At 38.4% G+C, this 16,437-nt stretch overlaps 1 protein-coding gene across 2 annotated transcripts in view; it reads left to right on the top strand.

The window, feature by feature from the left end:
• ARHGAP18 (Rho GTPase activating protein 18) overlaps window positions 1-16,437 on the top strand; it is a 218,073-nt gene that overhangs the window by 180,730 nt on the left and 20,906 nt on the right. For both annotated transcript variants that reach the window (XM_089676138.1, XM_089676139.1), the window contains exons 4-9: window positions 3,046-3,121; window positions 4,868-5,031; window positions 8,809-8,974; window positions 9,139-9,230; window positions 10,217-10,294; window positions 14,487-14,646. In XM_089676138.1, the coding sequence (XP_089532264.1) occupies window positions 3,046-3,121; window positions 4,868-5,031; window positions 8,809-8,974; window positions 9,139-9,230; window positions 10,217-10,294; window positions 14,487-14,646 (736 nt within the window). The remainder of the gene's footprint in view (window positions 1-3,045; window positions 3,122-4,867; window positions 5,032-8,808; window positions 8,975-9,138; window positions 9,231-10,216; window positions 10,295-14,486; window positions 14,647-16,437) is intronic.

The following is a 16,437-nucleotide window of genomic DNA, read 5'->3' as shown; positions in this document are numbered from 1 at the left end:
TGTTTATATACTGATTGTTTAGGTTCCAATCATTTCACAGTAACTGCACATAAAACAAGGGAAATTCTCCCCAGTAGAAATACACCCTAAATGAAAACTTGGCAGATATTCTAGCACTTTAACCAAAACAGAGCTTTAAATTGTAATTACATATACAATATATAGTACTTTATGGGGTTGATTTTAGTGATGCTTTACCACATTCACTAATCTATGAGGAAAATGAATGCAACTTAACTTAACTCGATCTACTGATCTACTTCTGTACAACCAGCCTGCCAGATTTTTCCCGATCGATCAGTGCCACTTACTACAGCCAGCAGCACTGATTTGTATTCTAATGGCCAGGAAGGCTCCCCATCATCAGAGTACAATAGCACAAAGGGAGGATGTTTGGATAGGGGAATCGGGTAATTTTTTTCAATCTGCTGGTTGTCCGAAAAAAAATGATGAATATATGGGTTGTCTTATGTTTCATCAATGCTTAGTCCTGACTATTTGTGCTGTGCATTGCAACTAACCACATTACAGCTATGTTTATAAAATGATTGAAAATGTGATTGGTCAGTGGGCAAAACTTCCACTTTTCCTTTTCTTCAGTCACCATGAACCTTCTATTTAGAGGACAGCCTTGAATGTGAGTATGTACGGTATACTAGATATTATTTTATGGTAACCACTTCCCGACCGGTCGTTGTATATAAATGGCTGGACGGTGGCACTGCAGGGTCGGGTGGCCGATTATAAACGGCCTACCTGCACTCTGCTTGTGCCTGCTCCCTGGGAGCGTGCAGCACCGTGATCCGGTGCCCGCTGTGTCCTCCGGACACAGTGAAACACCGACCGTCGGACGGGACCTCTGTACGAGGTCCCGATCATGTGATCACTGATTGGCCAATCAGTGATCACATGCAAAGTAGTAACAAGATGTCACTTGTGACATCATTGCTTACTACATGTGAAATCTGTGAATGATCACAGAGGTCACATGGTACAAGGCTATTCACAACAGCCTTGTACCATGTGACAAGCTGTGACCAATCACAGCTCACTCAGTACTTCTCAATGACTGCAAGAATGCAGACAGAGAGAAAGAGAAATGATTGCTTTTATACCCTATATGGGTGTAATAACAATCAGTGTAAAAAAAAAATCTTCATCACCCCCCACAAGTAGTACAGTGTTACCATGGTAACACTGTACTGCTAGGGTGACAGTATGTAAAAAAATAAATAAATAATAATATAAAAAAATAAAATAAAAATGTAAAAAAAAATGGTTAAAAATTATAATTTTTGGTTATAAACTAATTTGGATTTTTTTTTCCTTACTAAAAAGATAACGGAATAAATTTTGGCCAAGATTTATGATGAAATATTATTTATTTGCAAAATTTTATTTAAAAAAACACTTTTTTTCAAAATTTTTGGACTTTTTCATTTACATAGCAAAAAAAAAAAAAAATGCCAGCGGTGAATAAATACCACCAAAATAAAGCTTTATCTGTCTTAAAAAAATGGTAAAAATTCATTTGGGTACAGTGTTGCATGACCGCGCAATTGTCATTCAATGTCTGATAGCGCTGAAAGCTGAAAATTGCCCTGGTCAGGAAGGGGGTAAAAGTGTCCGGTCTGGAAGTGGTTAAAGGCAACTCACCTCACTGCCATCAATGTGGCAAACACATCCATGTGAATGCTCTAATAATAACCTTATTGTCATTGCTTCCGAAAGGCATTCATCCCAAAGGCACTGTTATTGACAAAATAATTATTTGCCCATTTCATCAAAGCAAATATTAATGAAATTGCATGCTCATCTGTGTCACAGTTAAAATGTTCATACATATTTTAAAGTTATAGCCATATGTTTGGTGGCTTGTTTTTCCTATGATGCTATGCACAGCATCATTATAAACTTTAATGCACACTGCTAGGTATTAAAAAAGGGAATGTGTCCTCTCCTGTTCATCTATGGGCTCTATGTTCCCTAACACACTGTGTATGTGGGTGCAGCAGGGTTATTCTGTACTGCCACTCTGTCTAGTAAAATGGTTTTAAAATTCAGGACCATTTATTTAGAAGGTCACCCTTGTAATGCTTCTAGGATAATGATGATGTATTCAGCATCACAGTCCTGACATCAGCCTGGGGCCACAGCTCCAGAGTGTGACATCGTTTGACTGGTTTTCTTTAATGGCACATAGAGCTCATTTGCTAGTCTCTGCAAATCTCTCTAGTCATTATGTAGCACTGTAGCCATGACTTGTTAACGTTTTGCCAAAATTGTGGGATATGGTGACATGCCAAAAGACCTCAAGGTTGGTTGCCCCATTTTCAGTATGTAATGCTCATGTCCTGCAGTTATAGTGCTCACTTACTGAGCTCCAGTGGTATCTATCAGAGCAGACCTGGCGAATTGCAGTCCCGGGCCACATCCGGCCCTTTGGCTTTCGCTATCTGGCCCTCATTGCCTCTACAGTCCATGCAGAGAGCTGCAAGAACTGGAAGGAGAGATTCTGAGGAGCTGATCAGTACATGTCCCAAATCTCTCCCAACACTCTGCTACTCGGCCAAGTTCTTCCTGTTTTAGTGCCTGCACGCTGAAAACTCCAGGAGCCGTGGATCTGTTGCTCACTCAAGGTCAGGATCTGCATAAATCCTCACTGTAACGATCTAAGGCCCTCTCCTTCCAGTCACGGTGCTTTTCAGATGGCATTTGACAGGCAGAGAGGAGATGTTTTGTCACCACCTCCCTACTGCCTCATTAAACCCTATAATGCTGCTCTACATCAGTGCAATAGCTCTATTGAACTCGGTAGGCCCGTTTGACAAGCAGTGTGACAGATTGTCTCCAAGCCACTGTTTAAGAAATTTTCATTTTTCATTGTTTTTGGTTTCTCTTATTTGTGTATTAGTAAATCTTTTGTTTATTTACTCCTCTGCAAATTTATATTCAGATATGTATGTATTTCCATTACTCTGTACCATTGCACTGAATCACATTCAAAGAAGTTTGACTGATATTGATATTATGTACACATTTTAGGATGAAGATTTAAATGAGCTTCAGTCTGCCAAAACAAGTGAAGTAGCACAAGAAGAACCTCAAGAAAAATCAGACAGTATGTTGAACATTGCGTTTTATTTTCCTTTCTCCTACAGTATGCATATTTGTGATTCAACACAGAACATCCCAGCAAATGTACTCATTGCCAAATTTGGCAGGTTAATAATACGTAGAATTTATAGAAGCTTCCATTCTATTTTTCATGTAGATTGTTAAAACCTCGTTAAAGGAAATCAGTCAAGAAAGAAACATGAAGGCTGCCATTACTACCTAGAGTTAGTTGCCTGGCTATCATGCTGACTGAGTGGCTGTTATTATTAAAGTCCTTGTTCCAGAACAAGTATTCAGATGCATACCTCTGGCTTTGTGCGCATTTTCATTTTTTGAATTATTCCAGGAAAATGACTTCAAAATAAAGACTAAAGCGATCCTATTTGCGAAACTTGGGAAGTAGAAATGTAGAAATTATAATCAGATTGGATCTGTGTCTGCAGTCTTTGGGTATAACATTCTTGTTGGTGATTGGGAAGCATAAAGAGGGGTTTCAGCTAAGGCTTTTGTTTACTGATTAGTCTGCTATCCATAGTGAATATCCATAGTGAAGGATTGTGCACCAGGCAAATGATCACGATCTTCTTTGTTAGGCATTTGGTTTAATTAGGAGCATGAAGCATGTAAAATTAGTTCCTGTAGATGCCGACTCCACCTCCCTTCCTGTCCAAGTGTAAAAGAGAATGTGACATGGAGGCTGCAGGAGCCCATTGTGCCCCCCGATGCTACACTAGTGGTTAGGGGTTGTAGTAAAAACAAGTGTCAACTATAGGGTTTTACAACTCCCAAATCACAGATGTAAACTTACTGTCCTCATCCCAAGGCTGCTTTCACACTGATGTGCTGCGGTTTACCCGCAACACAGTGCACCTGCAGCTTTGCTATAGACTTCGATTATATCTTATGGTTGTGGTGCAGTTTTTGAAAGCGCACCAAAACTTGTTCATTCAGGAGTTTTGGTGCGGTTTCTGAAAGCGCACTAAACCCGCAGGATATTATTGCTGTGCACATCCTTGGTTTGAAGTTGAGGGCTTTGAGGACCACGTGTTCAGCACCTTGCCATAGAGTGATATGCTTTGTTCATATTTCATGTCCTGAGGTTTACAACCACTTTAAAGGTAATGAAAAATGTGGCATGCAACTGCTCTGTTAGAGGATACCCATTTAAAATGCTAGATTTAGGGTATCTGACTTTAAAAATCTCTAAACCGCTAAACTATGAAAAATTCATAGTTTAGGTAGTACTTTTTGAATTTTCAGTGAGAAAGGTCATCATTGGCAGCTTACATATTTCTTTCAGTATATGTTTCCTTTAAAAAGCCTGCTTTGTGGTGAGATATTGCCTTTGGCCAAGAAATAGACTGCTCTGAAATGTCTGCCTTAAAATAAAAAGAACTGCCCTGGAGTAAAAGAGAGAGACTCATCCTGGAATGCCTACCATATAGAGATGAAGTACCGAGGAAAGTGTACCACACAGAGATTAAAGTGATATCACAGTTCACATGAGCCCACAGAGAAGTCAAGACCTGCAAGGGGAACGATAGTATGCTTTCCTGTACATCCATGTGGGTTAGTAAAGCTGGCAATACGAGGGCAGCAGTATTGTCCTTCCACTGTATTGCCAATATTAATAAGTTGACAGAGTTTTGCACGTGTTCAGGGTTTGTTACAACAGCTGGTGGGAGGTATGTGTGTAGTTTGTGCAAAATGCATGTTGATGTAAATTTTTATGATATATTGCATCATGTAGATAGTATAACAGCTCAAGATTCAAAAGGACAATCAAGCCCAACTGAAGAAGTCCCTCTCCCTGAGACTGATATCAATCTGGAAATTTCATTTGCTGAGCAGGCTTCTAATGTCAAAGAGTTTTCTGCAGTCAGAAATGAGAAGGAAGATGACACCTTGTTACCAGTAAGTTGGCCTTTATGTTATGAAAGTGCGTTATAAATGCAAAAAGACAGCACATTTAGTTTTTCTTGTTTTTCTTCGTTTCTATTGTAAAATTATGCAGACAGGTAATTTTTCTCCTTCACTGATGTGCGTTGATGAGGCTGCACTGATAGGTGGCACAGATGAGGTGACACTGATAGGCAGCACTGATGGGCACTAATAGGTGGCACTGGGCATTGATGTGGAAACACTGATGGGGCTGCACTGATATGTGGTACTGATGGTCACTGATAGGCGGTAAATATGGGCACTGACAGGTGGCACTGATGGGCACTAATAGGCAGCACTGAAGGGCGCTGATAGGTGGCACTGACGAGCACAGATGGGCAGCACTGTCGGGCAGTGCTGGGCAGCACTGTTAGGCACTGATGGGCACTTTTGGGGCTGCACTGATAATCCGTGCCCTAAATATGAGTGCAGATGCAGATAACAGTTGCCGGTTATCTGAAGAACTGTGACAGCGTGAGGAAAGTACTCCCGATAACCGGCAAGTGTATTTACATGGTGATCAGCTGAGATTGGACACCGCTGATCACTTGGTAAAAGGCTACTGTGATTTGGCCTTTTACTATGTCATGTGATCAGCTGTGTCCAAAGGACACAGCAATCATAGAGAGTGCCAGGTGCGCGCTGCTGGGGGCGCACGGGGGGTGCATTCTGGGAGCATGTCATATGACGCCCTCCCAGAACTGGACGACTGCGCTGTAGCCATCATTCGGCTATGGAGTGGTCAAGTGCTTAAATCTCACCCCCTAATCCATCCATGTTTCGGTGCTTTATTTTGCTGAGAAATCACTTAGAAAAACAGTCCCTAGCATTTCTGGCCATGGCCATTATGAGTAAGGGTAGATGATTCTTGTAGCAATTACTGCCTGGAATCCATCTGCCATTAACTCAGGCATGCAGACAGTATGGTGTGCTTAGCTGAGAAAACCCCTCCTTCCCTTCTGAACATTCCTGGAATGTATGACATCATTTGCATAGGTATGGGAAATAGAAAGTAACTAAAGAAATGTAAAAAAACACTTTAAGAAAAGTAAGTATGATATACTTTGTTATCTATTTACTAATGCTAGCAGCATAAGGAATGAAAATAGTCAATGTTAATTGAAGTTCTGCCTTAAATATACCATGGTGCTACAACCTTTTTTTTCAGGAATATTTTGAGCTTCCTCTATTGTATTGTGGATTCCCCACAAGCATGTGATGTGCTTAGATCCAATTACATTTTGAAACAAGATTTTATATGTAGCTTTCACAACGTGCCTGTGGATTCTGTAATTGATTGTTAGCTGCCCACGTCTGTTCATTTACATGGCTACTTTGTACATAAAATATGGTTAACAGGTTTTCATTCCACATACACAAAATGTAATCTCAATATCAAGGTTAAGGGTAAATCTTTGTGTATTAATAAAGTGTATTAATAAAATGAGTTAAAGATAAAGTAATCCTATGTATGGTGGGTCATATAATTCAGATCTACAGTGTTTATGTGTATATAGCACATGGACACTGTTAATAGCAATTGTCCGTATGAGCATTTTATGATTTGAAACTGAACCCCAAGCAAACAGATAACTACACAGATGAAACATATATATGGCAACTATTTTATTTGCCAAAGGATTTGTATTTCTGTCCATTATTCTTGAGATTCACATAGCTTTGCCCCATTGCAAACCCCTCTCTGGAAGGGAGGGAACCTGATCTTTCTCTCCAGCAGTTCGCCTTTCACTTACATGTCTCCTCTCTCAACTCTGTGACTGGACAGTGAAAGGAGAAGCATCACACTGATGAACTCATCTCTCTTTCGCTGTACTTCCCTCCTATCAGAATACTGTAGAACACCTAACTGTCTCCTTGTACTGCTTCTTTCCCTCTCTGCGTTTTGCTGTATAGATTGTACAGTAGAGTGCAATAAGTTAATAAATCAAATTCAGATACATGCACTTTTTTTAACCACTTCCCGTCTGCCCACAGCCTATAAATGGCAGACGGGAGGCAGCGCTGATGCAGGTGAACATACCTGTACATCAGCCTGCATCGGAGACTTCTGCGTGTCTCACAGAGCGAGCCCCCAGGAGCCCTGTGATCGGTGTGTCGCCCGGACATACCGAATCATATTACATAGTATACAATGCAAACTGAAAGTAAGCATCAGTTGTCTCTGCTCTCACTGTGAGAGCAAAGAGAATAGGGGCTGCAGTCTGTGAGTGTACAGTGGCCTGTGACAGTGCATTTACACTCACATACTGCAGTGCCAGCCTGCTCCAGTGTCCTGATCACTGCCCCAAGTGTACTACAAACAAAGTGCAGCCAGCCCCTGTCATCTGTCCCAGTGTCATCAGTACGCACAATAACACCACCATACCAACGTCCTGGTCACTGCCATCCCCCATACAAAATTCTTGATCACCGCCATATGCTATACCAACCTCCTGATCACTGTCATACCCCATACCAGCATCCTGATCACGGCCATAGCCCATACCATTGTCCCCATCACCGCCATTCCAGTGTCCTGATCACCGCTATACCCCATACCTGCATCCTGATCATCACCATACTAGCTTCCTGATAACTGCCATACCCATACCAGTGCCCTGATCACCGCCACACACTATACCAATGTCCTGAACATTGCCATACCTCATACCAGCATCCTGATTGATTTTCAAAGTTAGTTTGTACACTTTATAACTTTTACACAGACTATATAATATACACTGTTTTGGGTTATGTTTTGTATGAAGAAAGGTTATTAATTTGCAAAATTTTATAACAAGAACTAAGAAAAATGTTTTTTTTTCAAAATGTTTTTTTTTTATTTTATATCTAGCAAAAACATAAAAAACCCATGGTGATCAAATACCACCAAAAGAAAGCTCTATGTGTTTCAAAAAATGAAAAAAAATATATTTTTGAGTAGAGTGCTGCATGATTGAGTCATTGCCATTCAAACTGTGAGAGTGCTGAAAGCTGAAAATTGACCTGGGCAGGAAGAGGCTGAAAGTGGTTAATAAAAAAAAAATTGATGTATAAAAGATTTACAGAGTTGCATTATTTGTGCCTTTATATTTGCCTGGAGTTCAGCCTTCATTTTGATAGGAATGTCATGTATTGTAGCCTACTAGTCAACTGATGTGGTGGCTGCCCTTTTTGTAGGCATTTTTATTTTTTATTTTTTTTCAACATGATCCTGCCAGTAACACCCTTCCTAGGGTGACAGTGCACGCGCACTGTACTGTATTTATAAAATGTCACAGTAGACTGCTTGCTGCTAATCAAAATTAGAGAATGTTTAGCCCTCTCCTCACGTCCATAACATGAATGCTAGATTTCTAGCAGAATCAATGACTATTTTTTGTAGTTATAACAAATTGATGGTATGTTTTAGTATGTTTAAAAGTCCTATTGTAAGAAAATAAGCGAATATCATAGGGTTACATAAACTTTTATAATATTCCTAAAAAAATAAATACTGCCACACTGAGATTGTCAGAGTATGCACTGAGACGCTATTTAGGACATAGAGCAGCATTTATGATTTGGGAATCTTGTCTGAGTACTGTCCATGATAATTTTTTTATGGCTACAATCACCTCAAGCAGGAATCTCATCTAATAGACTAAGCTGTGTTTTTATTTATGGGTTGAAGCATTGGTCACATATTAATGGCTAATCTAATTGTCATTAGTACAGCTGTGGATTAAATAACAATTTCCTGTTTTTTAGAACTACAGACTTCCACAAGACAAAACTGGAATCACTAAGATTGGTGACTTAGCCCCACAGGATATGAAAACGGTGACTTCTCTAGCTCTCATTGAGCTAACTGCACTGTATGATGTCCTGGGAACAGAACTTAAACTTCAACGAACTGCCAAAGTAAAAGTAAATGGTTAGTGTTATTGAAAATGATTTCACAGTGGATCTGCCCATAAGATCTAACATAAGAGCTCAGTATTTGTTATTTAATAAAGTAACAGTATTAGATATATATTTAAATATACGTATATATTTGGAATCCTGTGTTAGACCGTTAACATGGTTTATCTTGTGTAGAGACTGGCGTTTTCCGGGTACCGCTCTCTGTTTTATTGGAACAAGATCAGAAGAAAGTACCAGGCACAAAGGTCCCTCTCATTCTTCAAAGTGTAGGTCATTTTTTTCTTTTTAAGTATTCAATAAATGTATAGATACTAGCTACACCCCCCATTATGTATTGGGGGGCTTGATTCCTCTACTGGGCTTTCACAGTTCCTCAAACTCCAGTAGGGGGATGTTCCCACATCCTTGCCTAGCATTTAATGTCTAAACTTTACGAACTGTCTAAACTGTCTTTTTCTGAAAAGGCCAGTTGCCTGGCTGCCATACTAGACCCCTTACTTGCCTACTTTCTGAATTACTTTACTAATTCAGAATAACTGCATTTAGATTAAGGCTCCAGTCTTTTCTGTGGCACTGATCTGCATCCTAATTTTGGTTCCGTGATTTAGAAAGAATTTAAGCCAGTTTGTAAACTTAAAAGCCACAATACTGGCATGTTCAGAAGCAGATACTTCTCTCTTGACAGGTTTTCTTTAACTTTAAGCTGAACTCAGTTATTATGTCCTAAATGCGAATCCTATGTTGAATAAATTACAGAAGCAAGATATGAAATTGCTCTAGTGGATTCTGCATATGTATTTTTTGAGGAAATCCTTTCAGCATATTACACTGAAATTTATTCTAAAAAAATGAATTAACTAGCTTCAGCTAAGTGGGGGGGATAGGGCGAGGATCTTCAATTAAGTTTGCCAATGTTCTGTAAAGACCTGGAACATTTCCATCCAAACGGGGAGTCCAAATCATTTGTACTGTGATATATTCTGTAATTCTCACACTATTTATATACATAAAACCAATTGTGTTACATCTTCTATATTTACAATATCAGTCATGGCAAATTAATACACACTTTATTCAAATTCAACCTACCCCTATTTTTGAAGCGTGATGTAACCTATGGAGGTCGATTTATAAATGTTAACATAAATATTGCCACAACTTTTACCCAAGATTTTTCTGTTGAAACCCCCTTATTTAGACTGTGGATCCCCTTTTTCTGCAATAATAGTTTGTATTTTTGCTCTTTTTTTAGCTGATTAGCCTCATAGAAAAGGGTGGACTGAATACAGAAGGTGTTCTGAGAATACCTGGAGCTTCTTCAAGGGTTAAGGTAATATAGGTTACTTTGCATTGTTTTTACTGATGTTTTAGCACATTATTCAAGGTCTGACACAAAAAATTTAATTTGTGCCTGTGCTCTTTTAATTTAACAAATTAAGAAAATCATCACCTTCTAAATATTACCCTTTTGAGTTTATACACATCCAAAGCTGCCAACGTCCAAAGCAATTCTGCAGATAATTTTTGAAAGGTGCTTGAGGATCTCTGGCATTTATGCTTTCACATCATCTGCCGACAAAAAATTGGTTCCTCTTTTGTACCAGCTTGATATATGGGAAGAGGTAGAAGTGGTTCCCGGATCATATGTATGTAAATATCCATGTTTCATCACAAGTAATTACCAAATTCAACAAATCTGGTGAATACATTGCAAAAGGTCCAAACACAATTTCCTGCAATGTTCTTTTTGTTCATCTGGTGGAATTTTTGGAACCATTTTTGTATAAACCTTTTTTGTATTTAATTCTTCCGTAGGATTGCATCACTTTCCCTGTCCAAATGAGCTTTCTCAGCTACTGCTTGAACAACAAATCTGGTGAATACATTGCAAAAGGTCCAAACACAACTCCTTGCAATGTTCTTTTTGTTCATCTGGTGGAATTTTTGGAACCATTTTTGTATAAACCTTTTTCGTATTCAATTCTTCCGTAGGATTGCATCACTTTCCCTGTCTAAATGAGCTTTCTCAGCTACTGCTTGAACACGCAACATACTGCTTTCAAATAATATCTCACACTTTTAATGTTGTCATCGGTAACTGCTGTGCGTGGACAGCCTAAGCGATCATCATCTTTCACGATTTCTTTGCTTCCTGAAAATCATTTGTGCCATTTAACCACTTCCCATCTGGCCCATGTACATAAATGGCCAGACGGGAGCAGTGCAGGAGTGGGTTGCCGTTCATAAACGGCGCACGCATTTACAGCCTGTGCACGCTCCCTGGGAGTGCGCGGCACCTAAATCCGGTGCTCTGGACACAGGAGAACACCAATCGCTGTACGGGACCTCTGTGTGTGTGTGGTCCTGATCATGTGATCACTGATTGGCCAATCAGTGCACATGAATAGAAGTAAGCAAGATGTCACTTCTGACATCATTGCATTGCTTACTACTTGTGAAATCTGTGAATGATCACAGAGGTCACATGGTACAAGGCTATTCACAACAGCCTTGTACCATGTGACAAGCTGTGACCAATCACAGCTCTCACGGTATTTCTCAATGGCTGCAAGAGAAATGATTGCTTTTACACCCTTTATGGGTGTAAAAGCAATCAGTGTAAAAAAAAAAAAAATCTTCATCACCCCCCACAAGTAGTACAGTGTCACTATGGTAACACTGTACTGCTAGGGTGACAGTATGTAAAAAAAAAAAAAAACATAAATAATAATATAAAAAAATTAAAATATAAATGTAAAAAGCTTTTTTGAAAAATTAAAATTTTTGGTTATAAACTAATTTGGGTTATGTTTTTTTTTTTTTTTTTACTAAAAAGATAACTGAATACATTTTGGCCAAGATTTATGAAGAAAGATTATTTGCAAAATTTTCTAAAACACTTTTTTTTTTAAATTTTGGACTTTTTCATTTATATAGCAAAAAAAAAAAAAAAAAATCCCAGTGGTGAATAAATACCACCAAAATAAAATTTTATCTGTCTAAAAAAAAAATGCAAAAAAAAAAAATCATATTGGACAGTGTTGTCATTCAGAGTGTGATAGCACTGAAAGCTGAAAATTGGCCTGGACAGGAAGGGGGTAAAAGTGTCCAGACTTGAAGTGGTTAAAAATGAATGCACGAGACATGAACTCTTCACCATAAGCCAAGGTCTATAGTTGAAAAGTTTCTGTTGTCCAATTTTTCAGTTTCTCAAGGAACTTGACTTGAAGTCCCTGTTCAGTGTTGCATTTTGCGACTAAAGCTAAGAAAATTAATATATTTGAACACGTGTAATGAGTGAAACAATGCAGATGAGCCTTGTCTCCCTGTGACAGGTTAGAGCATGTTCGATAGCCATCTCTTTGTCTCTCCCATCTCACTCTTGGTTTGCGAGCTGTAGTGGCAATCCCTCTTTATTGTGTTGGATCTCACATGTATATCAACATAATTAATTCTGTAGAGAGGAAGAGGAAAATTGGTTGACCAATTACTATGCCTCCTAGACATTCTATGCTGCTGGGTTTTTTTTCTACGCCAGCCTTCTGTGTAATGTTATATGCAGTATTAATGGCTAACTAGGTGCACAGAGAGCATCAAGTCTGCCTAAGCAATTCATTCCTACATGACTGGGGTTAATTGAAATACCCTTTTTTTCCCCTTTCCCCCGTTTTCAACCAGCAACTTATATATAATTACTTGCAGGAGTCTGTGTTCTAATCCAGGCTGATATTTGTTTTTTTTTTGTTTAAAGCTGAACGACATGCAGATATAAAAGTCACAAATTAATTTAGATCTGTAATTATTCATTTATGATTAAATGTATTTTTTAAATGTAAGTATCTTAATTTCGACTTGGTATCCGCGTCTTGCAGTCCCTGTATATCAGAGCTTGGAGTGTAGGAGGCAGAAGCAGCACAAGAAGCTAATTAGGTCATGTGGTAACAAAGAACATGCTGATATGAGGAGAAAGCAGAGTGATGAGCTCATCACTGTACTATTACTTCTTTCACTGTCCAGTCATAAGCTGAGAGTGGGTACATAACAGCCTGGGCTCAGAAGAAGTGATTCATATGATCCTGGCTGTCATTCAACCTGACAGACTGAGGACAACTTTGGCAGACAATGTATTGTGGGAACAGCTGTGGATTGAATTTTACTGTAAAAACTGTGTTTTTAACTTTTTTTTATTCTTTTTAGTTTGAGTTCTACTTTAAGCTAGGGGGTAGATTACTTTCCAAACCCCAATACTGTTCCTTGTTTTCCAGTAAGGCAGTGTTTCGCAACTTGGTATTTGTTTCTGAAAATGCTGTTGTTTGCTACCCAGTAACATTTTTTTAAATACTGTACCGGACTTGAAAACCTTAAAAACAGCTTTTATCGCAATACCTTCAGTCTGGAGTAGTCTCCCACAATAACTCCTTTCCACCATTAAATGCCACAAGTATTCCAGGCAAAATAATGACCAGTCGTCGTCATGCACCCTGGGCTTACAGTAGTCCTGGACCAAGATGCTTTCACTCAAAGAGGAAGGATCTCTTACTGCTCATCATTGTCTCCAGGACAGGAAATCATGGGAAATACAAACTGTACAACAACCAAAACCGGAAATTAGCAAAAGTCTACAAATTGGGACACTTGTTCTGGTGATACCTGTCAAAGTGGAATTAATCCTCATTTTAGAGTGAATTCATCTTACTTTCCATTGTATGTGAAACATAGGGAAATCTTTGGGGTCTTTGACAAAAAAAAAATAAATAAATAACATGATCAGAGATTTAACCATTTTCTACTGTTCACTACTAGAAAAAGTAAAAACTAATTTTGCCTTTTAGGTATACTTTAAGCACTTCTTTCAGCTCTGAAGCCCTATGCATGTTTCTTCAAAAAACATCTGAGACTAGCACATTTTAGCTGTTCTTTTGTCAGTTCCTATATTTGAGGTTGCTTAGAAATCGTGATCAGGCATATTATGCCTACACTGATGATTCCTGATAATGTGTGACCACAACATCCTATATTCCACAAACATCTCTATCATTGCATCACACACTAATCAGACAGTTTAGTAACAAAAACTTTAAAAAGATTATAGAAAAATTAACCTTTTTTTTAGAATTTGGCTAGATAAAATGATCTCCGGTTTGTCTTTTGGAAGCTTCCAATTTCCTAGAGGAAATGGTAACGTTTAGTTGTGTACATTGTTTATTGAGTGCAAGGGTGAAATCAGTCACCACAACTTCCTAAATTTTCACAGTGCTCTTTTGTCAAGTATGTTAGTCATAAAGCTTCTTCTTTTGGTGCATGGCTGGCAGCATGCTAACCTACATTAAAAAGTCTTAGTAGTTGTAAATGCTATCTAGAAATTTTTTTATCAAAAGATTTAATTCTTTCGGAGGAACTGTTTGTTGGTAGCCATCTCATAAATGCCTCTGGTGCCACTTGTTTTGTATCTGGTTTTAGTACATTTAATTAGTGCTTGGCATTTGCACTATTTCTGATCAGCCTTTTTTTATTGTTTGCAGGCTCTGTGCCAGGAACTGGAAGCCAAGTTTTATGAAGGAACTTTCAACTGGGATACAGTGAAACAACACGATGCTGCCAGCCTTCTGAAGTTTTTCATTCGCGAGCTCCCTCTGCCATTACTCACTGTGGAATACATGAAAGCTTTTCATTGTGTGCAATGTGAGATAATGTTTAATTTAATCATCGATTTTAATATGCAGTATGTTAGCCCTACAGCAGAGCATTTTATTTTACCTAAATTATGTAGTTGTCGCTGTGGTATGAAATCGATTTTGGTTTAAAGCATAGGAAAGCGACAAAGGGGCATTTATGGTAGGAATAATGAAGCTATTGACAGCAGGGCCTTTGGACGCTCCATTATATTCTCTTGCTCAGTATGACACTGTGTCACATCATTACATCATTAACAGATCACGGAGTATAAAGCAGTATGGTAGATCATATGATTCATTTTGCAAGGCTAAGCATTTCACTAGTTAATTGTAAATTAAATATATATCTTTATTATGCACAGTAAGCTTGTGTTCTGTACTTTTTGATTTTGTTTAACAGTTAGGCATTATAAGTTTCATTACAGATCTACTGTAAATTTTACAGATAACCTCTATCCTCCTGTGAACTGCCTCTTTTTTATAGAGTACAATGGAGACCCTGTGCCTTGTTCCAGGGCTAAAGCATGAGTCAGTGTAGCACAAGTTATGACATTTAGACACGATCCCCCACTGATCTGAGCTCTGTGTTTGGGATTATACATTGAATAGGAAGGTCAAGGGGAGCAATAGGGCTTAAATCTTCTATATAGTCTTTTATATTATAACATAGAGGGTTATATACTTTTTTTTTTCTTGCGTCCCTTTTTCCCATTGTGGACCTTGCTTGCTAACCATAGTTCCATTGTATATAGTTCTCCTTAAAATGTATTTAGACTCCTGCTCACTTATTAATAAGACCTGACTCTAGCCATAAACATTATTTATTTTTGGAAAGAATGAGAACGATTTCAGATTCTTTTTTACTTCTGTGTCTCACCCCATTGGAGATATATTCCTTCCCTTTCTATCCCTGTTATGCCTTTGTAAAGAATGAGGGGTGGTTCTAATTCATCTTTACTAAAAGTATGTTTTTGTCAATGTCTCTGTTGAAGAGATTTCCCATCATTTCCTGTCCTGAATAAAGGACCTGAGAATGGCTCTAACCATTCCCTACTCTATCCAAAACAGAAAAAACATTTGTTGGCTAAAGTATGGCTTTAAACACAGCAATTAAAATGAAAAAGAAAAAAAATGAAATGACATTACTTTGCGAGCACCACAAGTGTATGTAAAGGCTATATTTTATTTAGGTTTTTTTTTGGTTAGACTCTCATGTTTTTTTTATGGTCTATGGCTTGCTGAAGAAATTCACTCTGTTTGTTTCAGTGACCTCTACTCTTGTGACAACTTGCTAAGATAGGAATTCTGTTCATTTTGGAGAGTATTCTTCTCATTTATAGTTGTATGTCTAGGACAGGAAGTGAAAGCAAATCTCCCTAGATGGACAGAGGCCTAAAAATAATAACCTGACAGAGTAAGGAAGGGTTACAACTCCTATCTATAAATAAAACCAAAAACTAAATAAAATATTGCCTTTACATATTCATTGATAGTGCTCAAAAAGTAATGCCATGCTCTTCTTTACATATACTTTAGGTAACTAGACACTAGCTTTCTTTGCACCAGTTTTAATAAATCAGTTCCTATTTACATCAGAACTGAATTGGAAGTTTTACAGTGGTGTATACTGTTTTGTATTGTAGTTCAGTAATAGATGCACCTTTTCTTGTATGGACATAAAGACCTTAACCATTTGCCGCCCACCCTATGGCCGAATGGCGGGCGGCAAATGTCATCAGCGTTCCGGGTGGACGCCATATGGCATCAGCGTTCCGGGTGGACGCCATATGGCGTCCTC

The sequence above is a fragment of the Staurois parvus genome, unplaced genomic scaffold (assembly GCF_062004578.1).
Source record: "Staurois parvus isolate SC_StPar_1 unplaced genomic scaffold, SC_StPar_1.0 ptg000165l, whole genome shotgun sequence".
NCBI lineage: Eukaryota > Metazoa > Chordata > Amphibia > Anura > Ranidae > Staurois > Staurois parvus.
The sequence above is the reverse complement of the archived record's forward strand: the minus strand, read 5'-3'. Positions and strand labels throughout refer to the sequence as shown.